Source organism: Dryobates pubescens, chromosome 9 (assembly GCF_014839835.1).
Source record: "Dryobates pubescens isolate bDryPub1 chromosome 9, bDryPub1.pri, whole genome shotgun sequence".
NCBI lineage: Eukaryota > Metazoa > Chordata > Aves > Piciformes > Picidae > Dryobates > Dryobates pubescens.
Window position 1 is genome coordinate 37,417,998 of NC_071620.1, and position 24,337 is coordinate 37,442,334.

The 24,337-nt window shown below is 42.9% G+C and overlaps 1 protein-coding gene across 4 annotated transcripts; it reads left to right on the forward strand.

Annotated features, from left to right (window-relative positions):
* Positions 1-2,669: 2,669 nt before the first annotated feature.
* On the forward strand, positions 2,670-22,285 carry SLC35B3 (solute carrier family 35 member B3). Of its 4 annotated transcripts, XM_054164226.1 has the most exons (11): positions 2,766-2,800; positions 7,069-7,169; positions 7,307-7,570; positions 8,386-8,507; positions 9,494-9,648; positions 10,959-11,066; positions 14,014-14,111; positions 16,591-16,683; positions 17,112-17,223; positions 20,310-20,379; positions 21,632-22,285. In XM_054164226.1, exons 3-11 carry the CDS (start codon positions 7,370-7,372, stop codon positions 21,780-21,782), a joined length of 1,110 nt encoding a protein of 369 aa, XP_054020201.1. In that variant the 5' UTR covers positions 2,766-2,800; positions 7,069-7,169; positions 7,307-7,369; the 3' UTR covers positions 21,783-22,285. The 4 variants fall into 4 exon arrangements, with proteins under 4 accessions (XP_054020198.1, XP_054020200.1, XP_054020201.1 ...); XM_054164223.1 differs by lacking the exon at positions 7,069-7,169 and having other exon boundaries at positions 2,670-2,838; XM_054164225.1 differs by lacking the exon at positions 7,069-7,169 and having other exon boundaries at positions 2,718-2,800.
* Positions 22,286-24,337: the final 2,052 nt, after the last annotated feature.

The window sequence follows — 24,337 nt, forward strand, 5'->3', positions numbered from 1 at the left end:
ACTCCACTTACATCCATAAAAGTAGTTTATTACAGAAAACACACCCAGGAAATTTACTTATAGGAAACTAGAAAATCCCAGCTGACCACATCCAAGCTTGAATTTGTTTACTTGAGTATTAGGGTAGTTACTTCTATCACAGAGACAGTGAAAAGCACCATCCATATTGCTGCAAAAAAAACCACCAAACCAGAATTGCTTGCTAAATGTGAAATCCCTCAACTCAGATAGAAGAAACTCAACTCAGACAGAAGAAACTCAAATCAAGAAGCACCGGAACCTCTCAAGACGGCTGCAGTATTTTCCTCAACAACCACGAATCCCTTTCTTCAGAAAGTTATTTTGAAAGGGGGGATGTGTAAGTAAGTGTGTGTAAGTGCCAGCAGCACTGGGCACTAAGCAGAAGTTCTGAGAAATGCAAGCCCTGTGCACAGGCTTTTCCTCTCTCTCCACCTTTCCTCACCCACCCACTGAAGCCATTTCCCGCAGCCATTGCACCACCACCAGAAGCCACTTTCTCAAGGGAAGACGTAAGGCCAGCAAAGATGTCCCATCTGGAGCACTCACCCTTCCTCACAGCTTCCTTTTCAAGTAAGCCAAGCAATGCTTTGCACTTCTCCTCCTTGCCTGCCAGGGCAAAGGCGTAAGCCAGCAGTGCCTTTGTGTACATGTGGCTCTCGTCCTTGTGAGTGTGTGTGTGTGTATAAGTGTGTGTGCATGTGTGCACGTGTGAGCATGTTGTGTGTACATGTGCACACGCGTGCAAATGTGTGCAAGTGTGTGCATGTGCGTGCATGTGTTGTGTGTGCATGTGCACGTGTGCAATGTGCGTGAGCGTGTTGTGTGTACATGTGCACACGTGTGCAAATGTGTGCAATGTGCGTGAGCGTGTTGTGTGTACATGTGCACGTGTGCAAATGTGTGCATGTGTGAGCGTGTTGTGCGTGCATGTGCACGTGTGCAAATGTGTGTGTGCATGTGTGAGCGTGTTGTGCGTGCATGTGCACGTGTGCTAATGTGTGTGTGCATGTGAGCGTGTTGTGCGTGCATGTGCACGTGTGCAAATGTGTGCGTGTGTGCATGTGTGAGCGTGTTGTGCGTGCATGTGCACGTGTGCAAATGTGTGTGTGTGCATGTGTGAGCGTGCTGTGTGTGCGCGTGTGCACACTTGTGCAAATGTGTGCGTGTAAAAGCGTCTGTGCCTGTGCACGTGTGTGCGCACGTGTGTGCGTGTGTTGTGTATGCAAGTGTGCATGCCTCTGTGCGCGCATGTGTGCGTGTGCAATATTACTGTTGTCAAGTCCGCCTCGAGCACACACCTCGTTTTTGGCATCCTTACAGCCAGGGTGTTAAGCGCCGGTGCAGTGGCTGCCGCTGCTCCCAGCAGAGTTTTACTGCACAGTACTGTGGAAGGTAAACTTTCACAGCAGTGCATGAATACAAGCTCGGGTCCCCTCACCACCACAGGATGATGTGCATTTATGTATAACGTTAACCACTTCTGCTCAGCCTTACTAGAAGCGCAGTGCTCTCCCGCTGCAGCCTGACAGGATGAGCGGCAAGGGTTTTTGTCTTGCCAAGTTACCTCCAATTCAAGCGTTTCCCAAAACCCGCCTGTAGCTGCTCCTCCTGTAGAGCTTTTTACCTGTTTCCCTCGCTATGTTCTCCACGCATTCTGCTGTTATTGCTCTCATTTAACTTCCTGCTTGTCATTATTGTGTATTTTTACTGTTTTCTTCCTGCAGCCTCGCACGAGACGCTCGGAAGCAGCAGGAGCGAAGCGCAGCTTTTGCCGTTTTTACAGGGGCAGCAGCTCCTCGCGGCTGATTTGCTACTCGCACTCGGGCGGTAAAGCATTGCTCGACCCTCAGGAAAATTAAAAACCGAAAGTCCTCCTCGCCAAGGACTCCAAACTGTTTCGGTTCCGCAGCGCCTCCTCTCCCAGCATCTTCCTGAGGGCTCTGTGGGAGGAGGGACGCGCGCACGGGTCGCGAGGGCAACCGTTAGGAGGCAACCGTTAGCCTGCCGCGCTCGCGCCCCCTCCCCACCAGCGCTGCAGCCGGCGGTGCGGGAGGGCAGACGCGCGCAAGGACAGACGCGCGCAAGGATCGCGAGGGCAACCGTTGGAGCAACCGTTAGCCTGCTGCGCTCGCGCCCTCCTCCAGGCGCCTCAACCTGCAGCCCCTCCTAACCCCCCCCCCAACAGGGGCAGGCGAGGAACCCCTGCCCGGCACGTCCCAGGCGAAGGTCACTGGCTGCTTGCCCCGCGAAGCTCTTTCCCCACACCGGGAGACTAGCACCGCCGGTTCTGTTCCGGCGGGGCGGCGCGCGGCCATCCCCTTTGCGCCTCTGGGGACACGCTGGACGCCCGCACCTGAGACGGAACTCCCCGCCCCGCCCCGGGGCCACGCCCCCGAATAAAGAGACTGCGTCTCACGGTGAAGTGGCCACGCCTTTTAACACACAGCCTGCGTCTCCTGGTGGAAAGGCCACGCCTCCCAGTGAGGAGGCCACGCCTCCCATGGGGAGACCACGCCTGCCATTGAGGAGGCCACGCTCCCAGGCGGGGGGAGGCGGAACCTGGAGGGCGCCGCTTACACGCCTCAGGCCGAGTAGGGGAGCGCCGAGCGAGAGAGCGGCGCTCTGTCAATGCGCTCGATCGATGCACTCGATGGTCGCACCGACCCTTGGCACCCCCATCGCCACTTCCGGCGGCGCGGGCGGCTGGGAGGAGGTGGCGGGGTTGGCGGAGCAGGGCGCTTAGCCCTTGCCGCCGTGCCCCTCCTTCCCCGTCAAACAGGTACGAAGGCGGGCATGCTCCTCCCCCCAGCACCGGGGGTGAGTGGGGAGAAGACGGGGTGTCTTCCTGGGAAGTGTCACCTAGTAACTGGGGCCTATGGGCGCGACGGTGAGGAGGGCTGGGGGCCGGGGCCGGGGCCGGGCGGGGACAGGAGGAGGAGGAGGCTGGTTCTGCCTGCGGGAGGGCCCGAGGAGGCGATGTCCGCGGTGCTGGGCATTCAAGGCCCATAAACAGCGAGACTTTGCCTTCCACGGGAGATAAGGCCGCCTGTGGCGGCTCGGGAGCAGCCGGCAGGTGCCTGGCCAGAGCCACGTCTGCTCCGGTCTCGGGGTGTGGAGTGGGCCAGGCCCCGGCAGCTCTCCTGGCAGAAGGTTGGGCGCATGCGAGTGGGCAGGAAGAAAGCTTCAAGGGTCAGGCTGGTCCCCGTCTCCTTTCTCTCTTTTACCTCCGGGGTAGGAGGACCCTGCTCGGGTTGCTGACAACGACCTGGGGCATCCCTGTCCTGCCACCAAACACTTGTAGGATTGGCTCCAAAGGAAATGTATCTTGCCCTGGGCCAATGTGCAGTTTTCCTTGCGTGGCTTATGCCAGTAATTTTTGTGAGAGTACAGAGGTGCTGGTTCCTGCCAAACTGATGTTTTTACTGGATGTTGTTCAGGATTAAGTGAAAAAGCCCCAGCTCCTTCATAATGTTTTTTCCATGCTCTGTACAAATCATCATCTTTTTCGAGGCCAAAGAAATTTTGCTTTTCACGTTGTTCATTTGATTCTTTTGTGTGTGTGTGTAATAATTTTACTTGTAGGTTAAAATCTTAATCTGCAAGAGACTTTCTTCTTTTTTTTTTTCAGAATAAAGGGAACAAAAAAATATTTGACCTAAGGATGGTGTTGCTTATATTTTTACATAAGATAAAAAAAGGAGAGGAATGTGCTAATTTACACATGTCAGGACCACTCTTAAGGCACTTGACTTTTCCTACAACAGGGGTTTGCTGCATATTTGTTCAGTTGTTTGTGGGATTATTTTTTTTTTCCATTTTTTTATTTTGAGATAATGAAAAGCAGTTTTGATACTTAGAAAAATAATGGAGAAGTCACCAGAAGAGTTCTGTCACTGCTGGTAATGAAATTGCTTGGTGGAGAGTGTTTCAAATGGATGCACATGCTTACAGTCTCTTCAGTTGTTAAATAATGTTCACTGAAATGTTTCTTGAATGTGGTTTTTGGGTTTTGTTTTTTTCCTTTGGAACATAATAGAGGAAAAACAATTGCTGTGCATCACCTTATGGACATCCTTGAGTATGACCAGAGCTGCCAGTGTCATTTCTTCCTACTTCAGTGGTAGACTCAGTAATCTGCAAGCAATAAAATGGAGAGACTGTAAAAACTGATAGTGTTCCTGAGGAAATAGCTGAAAATCAAAAAATGTGTGTTGACTGTGGGGCAGGTTAATGCCAGTAGGCAGCTGCTTGCTGGCTTTCCCCCAGGCCCTAGAGGGATAAGGAAAAAGAAAAGGAAGAGTAAAGAAGGCCTGTGGGTTGAGATAAAAATTGTTTAAGAAGTGAAGGGAAAGTGGAAAAAAGAGAAAACTAAACAGGTGATGGAAAGGCAATCACACTTCCCACCAGTAGACCAGTGCCCAGCCAGTTCCCAAGCAGAAGATGGCTAACCTATCTAAAACCCCTTCTCTTGATCTTATTGCTGAGCATGGCACTTCATAGCATGAAATATCTCTGCTTAGTTCAGCCATACACCCCAGTCAAGTCACTGAGTGAGGGGAGCAGAGGGAGAAGCAGATAAAAAGCCTTGATGCTGTGCAGGCTCTGCTCAGCAGCAGCTAAAAAATTGATGTCTTAGCAGCACTGTTTTGGTCACAGATCTAAAACACAGCACCAGATAAGCTGCTGTGAAGAAAATTAACACCATCCGAGCTAGACCAAATGCATAAGTACATCTTTTGTTTCTTCTTCCTTATACTTCTTATGATCTTGACATGGATATTACACAAAAAATATCTAAGTTAGTGGTCAGAGTGGAAAATGTAGGTAACAAAACTATACAACTAACTCCATTTTTGGACTCCTGAAGCATACATGACAGTACATGACTGTGCCATTCTCTCTGTTTCAGCCTGGGTGCAAAATAAGGCTCAGATTACTTGTGCAGCTCTTGTTCCTGCAGAGAAAGTGTGGTTTAGTGACCAAGTGATGATCACCAAGTATCTTCTGTGGGCACCTTTACTTTCAGGTGGTGAAATGCTGTAAATAGGACTAAAGGGGACTGTTGGGTCATCGTGCCAAATCTTGATAGCTCTGCATAACTGCCTTGATAAACTTCAAAACAGTTCAGTTTTCCTTCTTTCAGTTTCAGGCTACTGTAGAATACAGATGGTCTGAGGATGAAAAAGCAGTTACTAGGAATGTTTGGTCATGACCACTTTATTTGCTCTCATTCTCCTGTACTTAAATGAGAGTGATTTTCCTTCTTTAGTGTTAATCCCCATGATGGGTGTAACTTCTTTTCCTCAGGGCTGAGCTAGACAAGTCCAGTATTGCTTTCATCTCCTTTCAGTTCAGTCTGTTCATCCTGATAACCTTTGTTGTAGTTGTTCTTGAAGCTATCTTCAAGGGTGGTCAGAACTCCATCTGATACTGTATGTGAAGGATGACTTCATTGCAACATTGGTACTTCCCTGGTTTTACTGAAAAGAGCCTGCTTTCCCCATGTTTTTGTAAGAAAATCCATAAAATCCATCTCATTTCCAATCCAATCTAGTTCAGCCTTAGTTAACAATCCACAAAGGTAAACTTACTTCCTCTTACTTTCAGTTTTCAGATGAAGAACTCTGAGATGAAACACAATAGTTATTGAAGTCCCTGAAATCTTCTTACAGTCCCCAACCTGCTCCTCAAGAACTTTAAAAGGAGTCTTGTCCCAACCTGATAATAGATTGTATCAAAAAAGGAAACATGTCTTAAGTTTTACACTAATCCTTCATTTGGCAGGTAGATTTGTAAGGTCTTATTAATGTCTATGCAGGTTACATTTACTGTATTTATTGCATGATCTAGTTTCTATATCCTAGCACATATCTGTGATTACAACCTCCTTTCAGGTTGTAGTTGTAGGCAGAAGTTCTTCCTTATACACCTCCTTTTCTAGATGCTGACCTAAGTACACTTCAGAATCTGGGGACAGCTGACTGACCACGGTGTTTATCTTGAGATTGACAAGAAAAAACCAGAGGCTTGAACATTATAATCTCTGCTGAGCTGGAGGGGAAAAAAAACATTTGCCCATCAATATCATTAAGATATAACCAACTCTACACTCAGGATGTAAGTTTTAGCATGGCTTTCTAGGTAGTGGAGAGCGGCCAGGCAGAGGGACCTGGGGGTACTGGTCGACGGTAGGCTGAACATGAGCCTGCAGTATGCCCAGGCAGCCAAGAGGGCCAATGGCATCCTGGCCTGCATCAGGAACAGTGTGGCCAGCACGAGCAGGGAGGTCATTCTGCCCCTGTACACTGCACTGGTTAGGCCACACCTTGAGTCCTGTGTCCAGTTCTGAGCCTCTCAGTTTAGGAAAGATGTTGACTTGCTGGAATGTGTCCAGAGAAGGGCAACAAAGCTGGTGAGGGGTTTGGAACACAAGCCCTATGAGGAGAGGCTGAGGGAGCTGGGGTTGCTTAGCCTGGAGAAGAGGAGACTCAGGGGTGACCTTTCTACTCTCTACAACTACCTTAAGGCAGGTTGTAGACAGGCAGAGGTTAGTCTCTTCTCCCAGGCAACCAGCACCAGAACAAGAGGACACAATCTCAAGCTGCACCAGGGGAGGTTTAGGCTGGAGGTTAGGAGGAAGTTCTACACAGAGAGAGTGATTGCCCATTGGAATGGGCTGCCCAAGGAGGTGGTGGAGTCACCATCATTGGAGATGTTCAGGAGGAGACTTGATAGGGTGCTTGGTTGCATGGTTTAGTTGATTAGGTGGTGTTGGATGATAGGTTGGACGTGATGATCTTCAAGGTCTCTTCCAACCTGGTTTATTCTATTCTACTCTACTCTGGTGTATTTTGCTCTGAAAATGAAGTGGACAGAACCTCAGTGCTTCAGTATCAGTTCTTTCACTGTGATTTAACCTAGGAATCACTTCTTTCCCAAGCAGTCATTGCTGGGAAGATTGGCATAAAAGGGCTTGTTTGAGATACTGTGAAACCGAAACTAGTTTACTATTGCTGGTATTTTGGGACTGATTTGTTTGTTTTGTAGAGTGTAGCAACACTACTTCCAACATGAAGCAAAAGTAACACTTTCATAAAGTGTTGTTGGCCTCTTATATTGCCTGATGGTAACTTTGGATATCAGAAAAGGTAAATAACATTAGCGAGTACAAACAAACTGACAAAACTCTTAACCTTTTTATTTTCCATGTCTATGTCACACTTGTCTGCTGTTACTGTTAGGAGGCTGTGTGTTATGTCTGCTCTGATTTCAGCCTGTCTTTCAGCTTTCAGACAGAGGAGAGCAGAAGCAAGACAACAAGAGCACCGAATGCAGCCAACTAGGAATCATGGATCTGAAATTCACTTCATCAAGAAAATACATTTCCATCAGTGTACCTTCCAAGTCTCAAACGATGTCTCCCCATATCAAATCAGTAGATGATGTTGTAGTTCTTGGCATGAATCTCAGCAAGTTTAACAAACCTACTCAGTTTTTCATCTGCGTTTCTGGAGTTTTTATGTTTTATCTAATCTATGGATATTTGCAGGTAAGTCTGTGAACTTGTGCCCTAGGTCAATTCCTCCTGCTCCTTTGCTTTTTCAGTAGCATCACTATATAGGATGTATTTTAATATATAGAGATGTTCAAAGTAGATCTTGGTTGCAGCATCAAGCTTTCAGAATTCGAGAGCAGTAAGAAATAGTACAATGTCAGATTCCCTTATAGTTCATGTGCCTACAAGGCCTGGTTCAGTTGGACTTTGATAACTTGGTCTTTTGCAGCCTTTCAGTACTTTAGGGGGCCTATAAGAAAGATGGGGACAGACTTTTTCACAGGGACTGTTGTGACAGGAAAAGGGGTGGGTGTCAAATTGAGGGGGCTAATCTCTTTTCAGTGGTGCACAGTAATAAGGCAAGGAACAACAGGTACAAGTTTGAACACAGAAGATTTCACCTCAACATGGGGAGAAACTTCTTTACAGTGAGAGTGACAGAGCACTGGAACAGGCTGCCCAGGGAGGTTGTGAGCCTCCTTCTCTGGAGACTTTCAAAAGCCACCTGGATGCATTCCTGTGTGGACTACCTTAAGCGATCCTGCTTTGGCAGGGGGTTGGACTCGCTATTCTTTTGAGGTCCCTTCCAACCTCTAATAACTGTGATACTGTGAATTTGCTCTTTGAATTTTGGAGAATCTAAATTGTCTTTTTCACTACTTTGCAAGTTCCACATGCCAGGTAAATCCTGGCTAGTAACTGGCAGCTGCAAACCCGGATTTGCTGTATATAAAGGCAAACCCCCTGCTGATCCTGATTTAACATTTTGATGGATGTGTGTGACCTCAGTGGATTTCTGTTTTTTCTAGGAATTGATATTTTCAGTGGAAGGTTTTAAACCTTTTGGCTGGTACCTCACTTTAGTGCAATTTGGATTTTATTCCATTTTTGGACTAATAGAGCTGCAGTTAATTCAGGACAAAAGAAGAAGGTATGTGTTTTTCCAAGCATTTTACCCACTGTCTGTCAAATAAGAAGCAGTTCACATTTATGGGAAATTTAAGTTCTGTTGCTTGAAAATGTGAAAGCAGTTTGCTACTTGAAATAAGGTGAATTTACTGAATGATGTTAGAAAATGTTTCATAAGCACCTGCTTAGATTTCAGAGCTGTCTTCTTGTTTGCTGTCACCTTGTCCTGATTAACAGAGCATTATCCTTAAGGTAGCTGATACAGAGCAATTCATGTAAGTGTTGCTTGAGATTATCACATCTAGAACAGGGTAAACCACACTTCACAACAGTTCACACAGTCATAGTACAAGGGGAACAGGCACAAACTAGAACACAGGAACTTACTTCCTGTAAAGATGATGGCCCAGGCTGCCCAGAGAGCTTGTAGAGTCTCCTCTAGAGAGATTCCAAACCCACCTGGATATTGCAATCCTGTTGTAGGTGACCCTACTTTAGCCGGAGGTTGGACTGGATGATTTCCAGAAGCCTCTTCCAACTCCTTACTGTGCTGGGATTCTGGGATTCTTTATTCCAAAAGTGTCAATGTTAATGCAAAAACTTCACAGTCAGCATGACAGAGCTAAGATTCAGAGTATGTTGGCATACTGACCAGAATTCTATGTTCCTTTGACAAATAACCCAAAGCCTTTGCCTTGATTCTTCTGTAAACAATAGACCTCCTCAGAAGGAGGTTAAAGAATTACTGCTTGAATACTTAATGAGCCAACACTTTTTTTCTTGCCTTGTATTTGAATGCTGTTGTTTTTTTTTTTCAGTAGTAATTGAAAGAAATGAAATTTGAAATCAATCCTTTAAGTGCCATTTTAAATTTCTATTGCAGAGTGAAAATCAATGAGAAAGATGATCAAGTTGTATTGCAAACACATTCCTTCATCTAAATTTTCCAAGCTAAATCTCCTCTGGATGAGTCTGTAATACCAAGATTCATATGTTTATATTTTGTAGAATTCCTGGCAAAACCTACATGATAATAGCGTTTTTAACAGTGGGAACTATGGGTTTGTCAAATACCTCCTTAGGATATCTGAATTACCCCACTCAAGTCATCTTCAAGTGCTGTAAGCTGATCCCAGTTATGATAGGCGGGGTTTTTATACAAGGTAAGTGTGTTAGTCTTCCTGTTAGATGACTTTTTGATGTTCCTTTGGGAGGCAGGCAGTCCTGTGTGGAATTCTGTATGCTATTAAATTCCACTGATTTTTTTTTCCTCTAAAAGGGAAAATATGATCCTCAGAATCATCTTCTCAGAAATTTAGGTGAACAGAAAACATTGAGAAAGAGAAGTTGTTCAGATCACTTGCAAAACTTCTCTTTTTTTTTTTTAATGCAATCTTTCTTAAAGTAATGCAACTTTGCTTTCTAAGCCAAATCAATTCATAAAGGAAACAGGAAAAATAAACCATAATCCAGCCAGAGATTGTGAAGCAATGCCTGACTCTTCTTGTCTGAAAAGCTTGATTCCTAAATGTTAACTAAAATTCCTATATTTTGATTAAACATGTAGGCTTTACATTTCTTTGGTTAGTCCTAAAGTCATAGTTCGTATTCCAAGAACAAAATAAGGGTTCTGGAGAACAGATGAAGGTTGGAGTTGTGCAAATAAACATTGGACAGTATTTCTGAATTTAGAAGGCTGCTATCAATGTTCAAAACCTCAAACAAGGACTGCATCATTACACCAGGATACATTAAGTCAATAAAGGTCTGTGTGGGCAAGTGCTATGGAGTGGACTCTAGAAATACTTTTTTGTTTGTTTCTGTACTTAATTCTGGGCTCCTAATTGAAACAGAAACTACTTTGCAGTTACAATTACTGGCTTTAAAAAGTTGCCTTGAAAGCTCGCATCTTCCCTTGGAAGGAAACTTTCCCAGAAGTACAGCTTTTGGGAAAGGAGCCTGTTATTTCAAACAAGGTATACCACCTCCTGTCTTCTGACTTTTCTGCTTCTTCCACCTCACTCCACATCCCATCTTTCCCAAAAGAAAAGAGAAATCTAGGGGTTTAAAGCAATCAGATTGTGTATTAGTGTTGAGCAATGCCTTCCCGCTGATCAATAAGAACAGTCACAATGTCTTGCGTGAGGGAGAAGTCTTAGGAACGCATCTAAGCTGCCCTGAAGTTGCTGAGATGGTGCTTTGTCAGGGAGGATGTGCTTTAAGTCATTGAGAATGTGCTTTATAAAAGTAAAACTGACCACAAGATTCAGATACTACCTATTAAGATCCTCCTCCATCTTAGTAACTGCTGCTGTAAAAGAAACTAATTCCAGTCCTGAAAGGCCAGAGCATTAAATCTCCTTAAGAATGATGTTGGAACAGTTTTTCCTTTGCCTTCTAGTGTACTAAACAGGATAATCATGGAATGCTGAAGATGTTAATAGTCCATGTGTTGTTTGTATTGCCTTTGTAGGAAAACGTTACAACATTGCAGATGTGTCTGCTGCCCTCTGCATGAGTCTGGGATTAATATGGTTTACTTTAGCTGACAGCACAGTTGCACCAAACTTCAACTTGACAGGTAAAGGTATATTGTATTGTAGAGTTTAACAAAATGCTTGGATTTGCCTACAACAAACATTCCATAGAGGTTCTTAGAGTTCTTCAGGTGTCATATGAAAATGCAGGTTTCATTGGAGCTGTGCAGTAGCAGAATTAGAGGCCTTTATTCTAAGTGTTAGTTTTTAGGCTCTTAAAATGTCTGGAAATTCACAGATTCATAGAATGGTTTGGGTTGGTAGGGACCTTAAAGATCATCTAGTTTCAACCCCCCTGGCATTGGCAGGGGCATCTTCCACTAAACCAGGCTGCTCAAGGTCTCATCCAAACCAGCCTTGAATGCTGCCAAGAAGGGGGCATCCACGACCTCCTTGTGCAACCTGTCCCAGTGTCTCACCACCCTCACGGTAAAGAACTGCTTCCTAATACCTAGCCTAAATTTGCACTCCTCAAGTTTCAGTCCATTCCCCTTCATCCTACCACTACAAGCCCTTGTAAAAAGTCTCTTCCCAGCTCTCTTGTAGTCCCCTTTCAGGTTCTGCAGAGCTGCTATAAGCTCTCCCCAGAGCCTTCTGCAGGCTGAACAGCTCCAGCTCTCTCAGCCTGTCCCCATAGGGAAGGTGCTTCAGCCCTTTGATCACCGTCATGGCCTCCTTTGGACTTGCTCCAACAGACTGATGTCCTCCTTGTGTTGGGGGTCCCAGAACTGGACACATCACTCCAGGTGGGATCTCATGGGAGCAGAGGGGGAGAATCATTTCACTCATCCTGCTGGTCACACTTCTTTTGATGCAGCCCAGGACACAGTTGGCTTTCTGGGCTGCAAGTACACATTGCTAGGTCATGCTGAGTTTTTCATCAGCTGACATTCCCAACTCCTCCTCATGACTGCTCTCAAGCCATTCTTCATCTGGCCTTTATTTGTACTTGGGATTGACCCATGTTTTAGGTTAAAATTCTGAGATGGGCTGAAAGCTTTATCTCTTAAAGATGGTGCTGATGGTGGTGGAGGTACTGACACAAGTTTAGTTCCTAAAAATAAGAGTAAGTCCTCAGTCTTAAGGGGAAGACTTTTAGTCCTCCAAGATATTATTATTTAGTGTTAGTAATGATCAATTTGTAGATCAGGTCTAAACTCTGTGTATCTTTAGCCTTGCTCATAAATTAATTGTTATTATTTTTAATGTAATTTCAGTGTTAGTAGTAGCTTAAGAAATTAGAATAACCTGTGAACTATACAACCTGCTGTGCATTTGATGTGCTGATGTGTGGTGTAACTGAGTGGCTATTGGAAAAATATTTTGAGTGCAGGGTGACATTGGTAAACATGCAATGAGGTTCTGGTGTTTCTGATGTCTTTCCTCCTCCCCCTCTACTCTGCCCAAGTAAGGCCACATCTGGAGTACCGCATCCAGTTCTGGGCTCCCCAGTTCTAAAGAAACAGGGAACTACCAGGGAGAGTCCAAGGAAGAGCTACAAAGATGAGGGGACTGCAGCATCTCTCTTAGCAGGAAAGCCTCGAGAAGACTGAGAGGAGATCTTATGAATGCTTATCTTACGAATGCTAAAGGGCAAGTGTCAAGAGAATGGGGCCAGACTCTTTTCAGTGGTGCACAGTGAGAGGAGGAGGGACAGCAAGCACAAATGGGAGCCCAGGAGGTTCCACCTCAACATGAGAGGAAACTTCTTTCCTGTAAGGGCACGGGAGCCCTGCACCAGGCTTCCCAGAGATGTGGAGTCTCCTCTGGAGAGATTCCAAACCCACCGGGACATTGTGATCCTGTGCAGCCTACTCTGGGTGACTCCACTTCTGCAAGGGAGTTTGTTAGATGGTCTCCAGAGGTCCCTTCCAACACCCACCACTGTGGGATTCTGTGATTTTCTGTAATGTATAGATATATGTTACCATTACAGCTGTTTTGATTATAGCCTCTAAGCACATTCACATGTTAATATATTCCTTTTGTAAAACTGGAATTCTTTTCAATCTCTGCCATGACTTTCTTCTATAAAGATTTGGAACATTGATTCTTCAGCTGAATGGGGTAAGGTAAAAGTGCAGCAAAGATCTGGAAGACTTGTACAAGATAAACTTTTACATGTCTTCAGGGAATCAACAGGCTTGTTCTTGACTATTAACTTATTTTGCACACTTAAACAAGTCCGTATGTATTGAAGCTCAGAGTACAATCATTTGGAGGAAGTTACAGAATCACAGAATTAACCAGGTTGGAGACCTTTGAGATCATCAAGTCCTACCAATTAGCTAACACCATCTAATCAACTAAACCATGGCACTAAGTGCCTCATCAGAGATTACAGTTACAGAACTGTTCCATAATCTTACCTGGCACTGAGGTCAGGCTCCTCCTTCTGGCCCTTCTTGTGGATGGGCATCACGTTGGCCAGCTTCCAGTCATCTGGGACCTCTCCAGTGAGCCAGGACTGTTGAAAAATGATGGAGAGTGGCTTGGCCAGCTCATCTGCCAGCTCTCTCAGCAGCCTAGGATGGATCCCGTCTGGTCCCATAGACTTGTGAGGATCTGAGTAGCTCAGCAGCTGTAGCTGCTTCCTCCTGGATTACAGGGGGGCTACACTGCTCCCTGACCCCATCTACCAGCTCAGAAGGCCTCATTTTTTCCTTTAATTCCTTCAAGAGTTCCTTGCCCATCCATGGCAGCCATCTTCCTGTGGGCTCATCTTCCAGCACATTGGCACAGCCTGTTCCTGCACCTTCAAGATTTCTTTCTTGAAGTAGGACCAACCTTCCTGGACCCCTTTGTTTTTAAGGGCTGTTTCCCAAGGGATTCTCCTATGTAGAATATGACATAGAGGCAGGCTTAATTAATTTTGTTTATATTTCTGAGATTTTTTTTTCCAGGATAAGTGCAGGGTGGTTTTCATCACTACTCTGCTGACAAATCTTCTGAACAGGTTTTTTTATTGCTTGGGTTTTCTTCTGGCATTAGGTGTGGTCCTAATATCCCTTGCCCTCTGCGCGGATGCAGTGATAGGAAACGTGCAGGAGAAGGCTATGAAGCTGCACAATGGCTCTAATTCAGAAATGGTAAGTACCAGATCTGCAATTTTCCATGTTCCATCTTAGGGCATACAACACCAAAATACAAAACTTAAGCTCTTGCATATGTAAAGGAGACCTCTTGAGCATACTGTTCTTGGGGTCTTTTTGTTTGTTTGGGGGCTTTTTGTGGTTTGTTTTTGTTTCTTAACCTTTCAAGGGTGCTGCTTGCTGTGTGAAACTTCCAATGTGTATTGCAGCTACAGAAACACTCATTTCTACCCTGCAGGCCCGAAATCAACAGTGCTCTCTGTATGGTCATGTATTTGATCTCTGAAAAATATATACTCTTCTTCTGGTGTAGATGAGCATGTGTTACATGGAACATGTGGCTTTCCTTGTTCAATTTCCAGTTCTAGAGTGCTGACATTTGAGAGGCAGCCTTAAAATGTTTGAAATCATAAAACTCTGACTTTCAGGGTGGTTAAATATAGTTGGCATTTAACTAGAAGGTCTGGTTTCTCATTTGTGAGAAAAGCTTCAGAAATGAAGAAGAAAATAGTTAGAAGGGAGCTTCATTTAAGGGTGAAAGTGATTTAGGTTTGCTCAAGAGGTTTGAGCTGTCAGTTTCTGGAAAGCAGAAGAATATACCTGAAAAGTCCCTGTATTCTTGGGTTTATTTTTGTCCTTTTTCTTAGTGTTCACTGTTGATTGCTGCTGGAGGCAGACATTTTAGGTAGGTGAACCTCACTTGACTCAGTGCAGCCTTCTGTAACTGTAATCTCTGAAATTCAGATGAACATATGACCTGTATCTCTCTTCTTGCCCAGTTTGCATCGTGCAGTAATCTGACAGTTGTGAAGTGCCTTACCTACAGAGCTCCTGTTGTCTCCACAACTTTGGTTTTCAGTCTGTGTTAATCTGCCAAATGTTAGTCTTCATATTCTGTACTTGTGCTACTTGTAGAGAATGACTATAGTGATTAAGGATATAAAGGTTTTGTCAGTTTGAGGCCTAGATATTACACTTCAGGATTTTGTTCAGAGAATTCAGTGTAGGATTTCAGAAATCATTTTTCTAGACATGAGACTGTGGGTGAAAATTTAAGAGGTCTTCAGAATCAGAGATCATGTTTAGTGGACAGTGATCTGGAAAGAAAATTGAATAGCAAAAGGAACCTGCCACCCACAAGGTCACTGTTTTGTTGCCATATTTGGAACTTTTCCTGGATTAAGCAATTACGAAAAGAGGAACAATGTTTTGTGTCTGAAATAGCAACCACTACTTTGGAAGGTTATACCTGGTTCTGCCTTGTATGTGATGTACATCACACCGCCTAACGAGGAACTGGCAATGTGGTGCTCATTCCTGGTTGTGAAGTGAGGTCTGTGGGTAATTCAGGAGAAAGAACTAGAGACTTCTGTGTGTATAAGCACTGTAAAATAAAAGCTCTGAAGATCAGGCCATTGGGGTTTAAGAGTTTAAAAGCAATTCTGCTCTTGAAATGTAGAATCATTTCAGATGAAAAAGACCTATAAGATCACCAAGTCTATCCATTATGTGTGTTCATCCTGTAGAGTAATCCTAAGTGTTCTGTTGTCTCCTGACATTGTTATTAATCATTAATAGATTTCTTTCTGCAAATAGTGGAGATAGCATAACAAGAAAACAATCAATGAAACCTGTGTCAAAATAAGTAGCCTGTAATTGACACTGAGTCTTGAAAGTGATCTGCTGATCAGGGTGTTCTAGGTAGAAACGTTTAGAATAGTTGTGCTCACTCTCTCCTTTTACCCAAGAAAAGGCCAGTAAATGTTGCCCAAATAGCTGAATTACTCCTACAGCATTGGAGGGTGTATGGATGGGCAGTTCAGCTTCTCTTGCTGCCTCTACTTTGGAAAGGACAAGATGAAGATTCTTTTGTTACCCGTTGAAGCTATGAATTAAACAAGTGTGCAGACAAAACAAAGATCTTACCTGTTACAGTCTGTTCTGAGTGCTGAGACATGGTCCTGTGTGAGAATCTTGTATCCTGCATCCATAATGCAGGTGTGGCATGTACATGAAGCGACACAGATGACACACACGTTACTCTGGCACTTCATGGTGATTGATTGTGTGCTCCCCTTTGCACGTTTCATGTAACGTGGATCTTCCCTTGGCAACAGAAGTAGCAGAAAACAAAATCAGTTTAATGTATTATTCAAACTATTACATTATATACTTGTGCAAAGTTTTATTTATGCTGTGAAATCCTGAATTGAACAATTTAACCACAGTCAGCATTGACCTCGAGGTATGACCAGAAATATGTGTAGCTGTGGGTAGAAGGAATGCCTCTAACACTTGGGATTCACTTGCCACTGCACTTCAGCTGTTCTGGATATCCCAGTTAAAATATCTTCAAACACTGCAAATTCAGCTCTCAGAAGTTGAACGTTTTAACAGGGCCAGGCATTTGAAAGCATTTAACTTTGTCCTTCTGTACAGTATCACCTGGTGATTGTTTTCTTTTAAACCATTCTAGGTTTTGTATTCCTATTCAATAGGGTTTGTGTATATTTTGTTTGGATTAACGTGCACTAGTGGATTGAGCCCTGCAGTCACATTTTGCTCCAAGGTAGGTGTAAAGATTGCCTTTTTTGTCTTTATCTTCTCTTTTCTCTGAAGAGCCTCGTTGGAAAACATTGCTCTGTGTGGCTTAGAACATTCACCACTTCGCTACATTTACATTTGCACTGTGTAAACTGGTTAACTTGTCTAATTCAGACACGAAGCAAGTTGTTCCAGTCTCTGATGTATAAACCAGGGTGATGTTCTAAAACACAAGCCGAAATCGCAGGATCAGGCTTAGGAGCTTATGATTTCATTATTATTTTTCCTTTATTTAACTAGAATTAAATAAGGATCTTTGCATGAATGCATTGTTGAGCAGCTTATTATTGCCCAACTTGATTAAAGTCTGTAGTTTTCTGTCATTTTACAATACCTCAGGGTTTGTTTTACATTTTCTTAACAGGCTTTTTGTTGTTGTTGTTGTTGTTGCAGCATCCAGTTCAGACTTACGGTTATGCATTCCTCTTCTCCCTGACTGGGTATTTTGGCATATCCTTTGTCCTAGCTTTGATCAAAATATTTGGTGCCCTTCTTGCTGTAACAGGTATGAACAAATTATAGCTTCACTGCTTTTTGGTATAACAACATCAAGTAGTAATAATTTAGGACAGAGGTTTTGATAAATGTTCTTACTCTGGCCCTTTGTTCCTTGCGCTGATTCAATCGTGTTTTGTGGATTGTCACTAGTAGAAGTGGATCACACTAGTGGTGTTTGAGAGCTCCCTAGTTCTTTCTGTGCCACAGTTCCAACCTTGAAGAGCCTGTTAAGTATCGTGCATATAGCCTGTGCTGTGCTTCACTGGAGGAACTACACTCTTCTAAACAGAGCAATTGCAGTATAAATGTCCTGGGACTCCCAGTAGACAAGTTCACCATGAGCCAGCAGTGTGCTCTTGTGGCCAGGAACACCAATGCCAGCAGGTTGAGGGAGGTTCTCATCCCCCTCTACTCTGTCCTAGCAAGGCCCCATCTGGGCTCTGGGCTGCCTAGTTCAAGAGAGATGGGGAACTATCAGAGAGAGTCCAACAGAGGCTACAGAGATGATGGAGCATCTCTTTTAGAAGAAAGGCAAAGAGACCTGGGACTGTTCAGCCTGGAGTAGAGCAGACAGAGAGGGGATCTTATTAATGCTTATCAATAGCTAAATGGTGAGCATCAAGAAGATGGAGCCAGGCTTTTCTCCTTCATTTTTCACCAGCTTCCTACACACCTGTTTCAGGTTGTCCCTAAAATCATTACTCTTCAATATATACAACTGTCATAGAAGGTAAAATTCTTTTGTCTGTAGAAAATGGTTGCTTCCAAACTAAAAACATAGAAGCATAGTTCTCAAAACCCAGTCATTGTCTGTTTAGCTCCTTCTGCCCTTTCTGGAGTCATTACCATGTCAAGAACCAGTTACATTAGGCTCATGCCTTCCTCAGGATACCTCTTCTTAAAACTACAAACGGTCCCGAGGACCTGGTGGGGGAAGGTGTCACTGAGATACTTTTCTTCTCTTCCCTCTACTCCTAAAAGCTGGTTTCTATCATGTGCTACTCTACATCACTGGCAACAGGGAAGAGGAAGGCAAAGGTATTCTGACCTGACAATTTAACGCTCTGCTTTCCTGTTAATTATTTCCTCAGCAGCTCTTCTGTTTCCCATTTGTTTTTAACAAAGCTCAACACATCTCCTGGATGTTGGCCCAGATGGGAGGGTTGGTCAATCTATTAAATTGCTCTTCATAAAATAAAAGTGATAAAAAACGTTTCATGATGCTATAGAATAGCAAACCCTTCCCAGGTTTTCTTCTGTCTGACCTTGACAATCCTACCACTTGAGCCCTTTCTTGCCTTTAGCAATGTGGAAATGTTTATTGTGCCTTGAAAGAACACCACATTCATTACTGGCCCTCCCACCCCCCATCAAACCTCCCCCTTCTTCGGGGTTGGGGAGGGAGTGGGGTGAAAGAGTTTAATGAAAATTGTATTTCTATTAGCAGAATGAGAAATTATCAGACTTAATTGGGAAAAGAAGAAAAGGCACTTAATTTAGGAGGGAATGGTTACATAAATATTTTAATTAATAACTGATTTGAAAGAACAGAAATAATCATCATTAGAAAAACTGAAGTAATGCAACCATTTTTTTAAATTATTCATCTGTAAACTGCTTTCTAATTAAAACTCAATTTTCTTTTTCATTCCCCTTTAATTTTTCATGTAATAGAAAATAATTCGTGCATAGATTTCTTAAAATGTAAAGAAAACGGATACTTCAAAAGTTGGGACTGGGGCAGATGAAGCAATGGTGAAGGCTTTCTTCCACTAACCAACGTGCTTTTAAGTAAATACTTGTTTGTGGGAAGGGTTGAGGAGAATGAAACTTCCTTTACCAACCATGACAGCGTGAAAATCCATCGGTAGCCACTGGTTTCTGTCAGCAGTGTGTTCCAGTAAGGCTGATGTGGATGTAGTGATCCAAGTGAGGAGTTCCAGGGTAGGAGAGTGCAAAGCAGATAGCACTGACATTTTTGAAATAATTATTGGAGCTTTAGTTAATTTGAAACTAATCCAAACAGTTTCCTTCTGTTTTGATAACAGGATTGTGTTCTGAGCAGTTCTTACTACCTTGATTGTTTCTAGTGATAAGATCACACGTAGAAGGTCGCTTAATGGCTTTGATGAAAACTTCTTAATGCAATCATTGGAGTCAGACATCTTTGGTCTCTTAGGTTTCTAACCAAAATTGTGTTTCTCTGCACTGAGAGATAAATCTTCAGTACCTTCAAAAGAGTGACAACATGATGATCCCATTCCACTTATAAAGCCCAAAACTGTGCTATACTGTAATAACCTGAGGTAGAAATGCCAGGAGACTTGGTGTATCCAAATAGCAATGCCACTATTTTCACCTTTAACATCTCCACCAGCAGTTACTTTCAAGCATTGTTCATGGCTTTCAGATATTGGGAATTGATTGGTGTGTAGTTATTAAATAGCAGGTCTTGTTCTGTAAGTTTCTCTGCTGTAATAGTAGAGCTGATAGTACTGATGCACTGTACTTGTTTCAAAAAGCATGTGGTTCTAACACTGTTCTGCACTGGACTGGTGCATCTGGAGCACATCCATGAAGACAGACTGAGAGAGCTGGAGTTGTGCAGCCTGAAGAAGAAGAGAAGGCTGCAGGGAAACCTTATGGTGGCCTTTCAATACTTAAAGGGGGCTTAGAAGAAAGATGGGGACAGACTTTATCAGGACCAGTTGAGACAGGACAAAGGGTGATGGTTTAAAACTAAATAAAGGGAGATTCAGACTAGATAGAAGAAAGTTTTTACACTGACTGTGGTGAAACACAGGCCCAGATTGCACAGAGAGGTGGGAGGTTCAACATCAGTGGAAATATACCAGGTTAGGTTGGATGGGGCTCTGGGCAGCCAGATCTGGTTGAAGATGCCCCTGCTGAGTGGCCTTTAAAGGTCTTTTCCAACCCAAACCAATTTACGATGTACAGTGTGTGTTTGTACCAAGGATGACCATTGTTTTAGCCAGGCACTTAATTATGTAATGAGGTCATTACTAATTTTGAAGCTGTGTTATGTTCCTGTGTAACTGAATTCCTAATGCAAATATCTCTTGTCTCCTCCAGTTACCACAGGAAGAAAAGCAATGACCATTGTGCTTTCTTTCTTGTTCTTTGCAAAGCCCTTCACGTTACAGTAAGTATTTCTAGTTTTAAACACACTTTTATATACGTTATTAAAAACCATGTTCTGACCATGGAAACATCACAACAGTAATTAATCATATTCAGGCTTTAATGGCTTTCATTTTCTCTCCTATGAATGTTAGCAATCTGCTGTAAGCATTGACCAGCTTGTTGATGCTTATCATGCTATAGGGAAAATAGTTTCTATTTTTCTAAAGGTCTGGAGGATAAACTATTCAATATGTTGGCATTTTTTTGTTGTGCTTTCAAGAGAAACCTTACATAATATCTAGTGCTTATGATACTTAGGTTATTTCTCTGTGGAGGAAGACTTGGCTTAGGGAAGGCATTTCCTTCATTACATTATTGTTTCTCCTTTTATAAACTCAGGTCTGAGTTCCTAGCTTCCATTACATTGAGATACTAAATTGCAAGATTTTTGAGCTCAGGTTTCTTCCCTTTTGTTTTTAATTTTAAGGAAGAACTTACACTGAAAAACTCAGCTATGTTGATCCTAATTGCTTCTGCCTAATTGCTTCTGGTTTGAAACAAAAATAGTATTAAAATTTATTTCTCTGTATAAATTTACTGGAGATTAAAGAACAAAGTACACAGCAAATGGAATTTGCTGCAGCTAAAAATCTCAAGGCTTAAAATGATGGAGAGATGAAACAAAAATATGCTTACTCTGGGAAGTATGGCTATAAGGAACTGAGTGAGAATACATCTGAGACCAGTAATAGAGTTTTGCTGCCATAACCATAGAAAGGAAAAATAAACCCCCTCGGGACTGCTCGATTCATGTGAGAAAGAAGAGCTACTGTTTAGTTATTATTTAACTATAAATGCATTTTAACAAGCTTTCCAGACAGGACAGGAAAATGAAGGGAGGAAGGCTCCCCAGGGAGGTGGTTGAATCCCCATCCCTGAAGGTGTTGAAAAGATGTACAGCTGTAATGCTCAGGGACGTGGTTTAGCACCACACTTGGAAGAGTTATATAATGTTGGACTCGATGATCTTAAAGGTCTTTTTCAACTGAAACAGTTCTATGTTTCTGTGATAGTAACAACAAAGATTCAAGCAAATACTTCCTCAGAGTCTGATTTGTAGGGGTTTCTCTGATTATGTAGGGGTTTTCTCCTTAAAAATCTTCCCTCCTCTTAATGTGAGAGCTTTATTTTTATTTGATCCATAACTAATTTATGGAATTGCTACAAAGTGCTAATGGTAACCTTTTTTTCCCCCATTCTCTCCCTTTTAGGTACGTGTGGTCAGGCTTGCTGGTAGTCCTTGGTATATTTCTTAATGTTTACAGTAAGAACATGGATAAAATCAAACTGCCTTCACTGCAAGGGTTTTGGAAAAAAAGGGTTGAAGAGCGAAAAACAAGGACGTTGTCACAAACTGTGTAGAGAGCAGTTTATGCCTTGTCTGGACTATGACTTAGAATTTTATTGGAACAGCCTTCAACTGATTCACATTTTCCAAAGGGAACATTATCAAAACCAAAGGAGCTGAAGACATATTGTCTGCTTGCAGATTGCTACAAGTGCACATTTTTGTGAGCCCTTTCTTCAGAGCACTTGAATTCATCGTTAAAGGTGGTATAGGCCATTGTCAGATGGCTTTATGAAGGACTGCGGCTCCTGGCTAGCTGCTGAGAAGCTGCACAAGTGGGACACTGTAGAAGACTAATTTGGGCATTTTGGTAATATTGGCCACGTGGCTAATCTGAGGTTAGTGGTTCTTTGTTAATTGTCTAGGAGGGGTAATTTCAATGTGATACTATATCAGCATTTAACGGGACCTAATCGACAACTGGTTGATTGACCAAACTGCAATTTTAAAGGTGGAAGGTTTGCAATGTGGTGTGTTGTCACTCTTTTTAATTTTAAATAAAAATGTTGTTTTGTTATTTTATTTTATTTTTAAATTATTGATTAGGTCATCACCGACCTTGGTATTTATTGTAGTCATTGACTTTTTTTGTGGAAACCTTTGGGTGTTACTCTTCAATTATTGCTTGCAAAAATGAGATTGAGTTCTGCAGTTAACACTCTTGCTCTTTCAAGGTGGGAAGGGGGTTTTAGCACTGCACAGGGTGAGAGCACAGAATGAAATGGGAACAGTGAAGCAAGAAGCCCCTTGCTTATTCTGTGGTGAGATACAGAATTTTAGTGGCTCTCCCTACTGTAAAGAGACGTGGAAGCCTTCTGAATAGTATCATCAAATCAAAACTTCAGTATTTGAGTAAAGAGTAACAGCATCTGCTGATGAATTTGGAGTGTATATTGTATCAGTCTTTGTGTTAATTTAAGAGGATTAGAGCACAGATTACCATTTTCCTTATTTGATGAGAGGAGAAGACAACATAATATCCATCTGTCTTTTTCATCATGAATTTAGGCAGACTAAGTTCATTTATCTTTCTCGCTTTCATGGTCAACTCGCTTTCAAATCGCTTGCAATCTCCTTCATTTTATATCTCTAACAATAGCACTTTAAAAGTACTAATCACCTTAAAGCTCATTGTCCTGTGGCCATGAGGTTTTTGTTGTGCATCTTGGTGTGTGTTTGTTCAGCTTAGACAAAAGGAAATTGGATAAAGTATTTGAAAGTATTCAAAAGGTGCAAAGTGGTTTTCCGGCATTTAAGAATTATTCCTGTTCTTGTGATCAAAGCACAGACACAAAATGTGCCTTACATTTGTTTATTGAGTTGGTAGCCAGCATATGCCATGTAAATATGCTATCAAATAGAACATAGAAAAGTGTAGGCATCTCAGCACGATGGCAAAATGAGAGGAGGGGCAAGGTGCACTAATATAATCACACCGTTTCCAGCAGTCAGTCTGCTCTGATGTGCCAGCAAAGCCTTTCAACCCACCTACACCCAAGTTAGGAGAAACTATTGCATGTGACAGTTTTGGCTTCTAAATTCCAAGCTGCATCCTGACTGGTTGTGTCCTGGGTAAAGTGGATGTGAATGTAACAGACAGACCTTGAAAGAGAAGGATGGCCTGCCACGCTTATCCATTTTCATGTTGCAACTAGAGTTTTACAAGAAGCTAGGAGAAAGGGTTGCAATTTAAAATTTCATGCCAGATGGCATCTGCCCGGTTCAAGGGGGTTGATGCACATTTCTTTCTCCATATTATTTATCAACTTCTCTATTCCCTTGCATCCTTTTCACTAAAGAGGCATACTTCTTCATGGAGCACTGGGACAGGCTGCCCAAAGGGGTTTTGGATTCTCCTCCTTGAGAGATTCCAAACCCACCTGGATTTGAACCTGAGCAACCTGCTCAGGATGACCCCGCTTTAGCAAGGGGGTTGGCCTGGATGATCTCCAGCCATTCCTTCTAACCATCACCATGCTGGGATTCTGGGAAATGAAGTTGCTCTTTCCAGTGAGGTTAAGTTATGCATCAAGATTAGCAGAGGGATGGTTTTGGAACCACTGAAAAGAAAGTAATTACAGAACATTCATTGCTCTCTTCATTAATTTGGTGGAACTTGATAACTGGCATTTGAGCATCATTTGGACATTTTTTCATAGAATCTTAGAACTGTTTCAGTTGGAAAAGACCTTTAAGATCATCAAGTCCAACCATTATCTAACTGCTAAACCGTGTCCCTCAGCACCATGTCTCTGTCTTTTAAGCACCTCCAGAAATGGTGATTCAACCACCTCCCTGGAGAGCCTTTCAGTCTCACTTTGGCCATCTGTAAACTCTGTTGCTAAACTTTATCAAACTTCAGGAAGCCAAATTATGTGACAGCTACTCTACATCCATAGTAAATATAATTCATTTGATGTCTGTGTTATGTAAAGGAATGAGCAGTTGCTTCCAAAGCTTCTGACTAGAATTCAAGCACCGTATGTAGGTTGATGAATTCGCTCTATAATCCAGTTCTCTGTTTTCTCTCTTTGGAGAGTGTAGTGTTCACAATAATTTACCTTTTAAT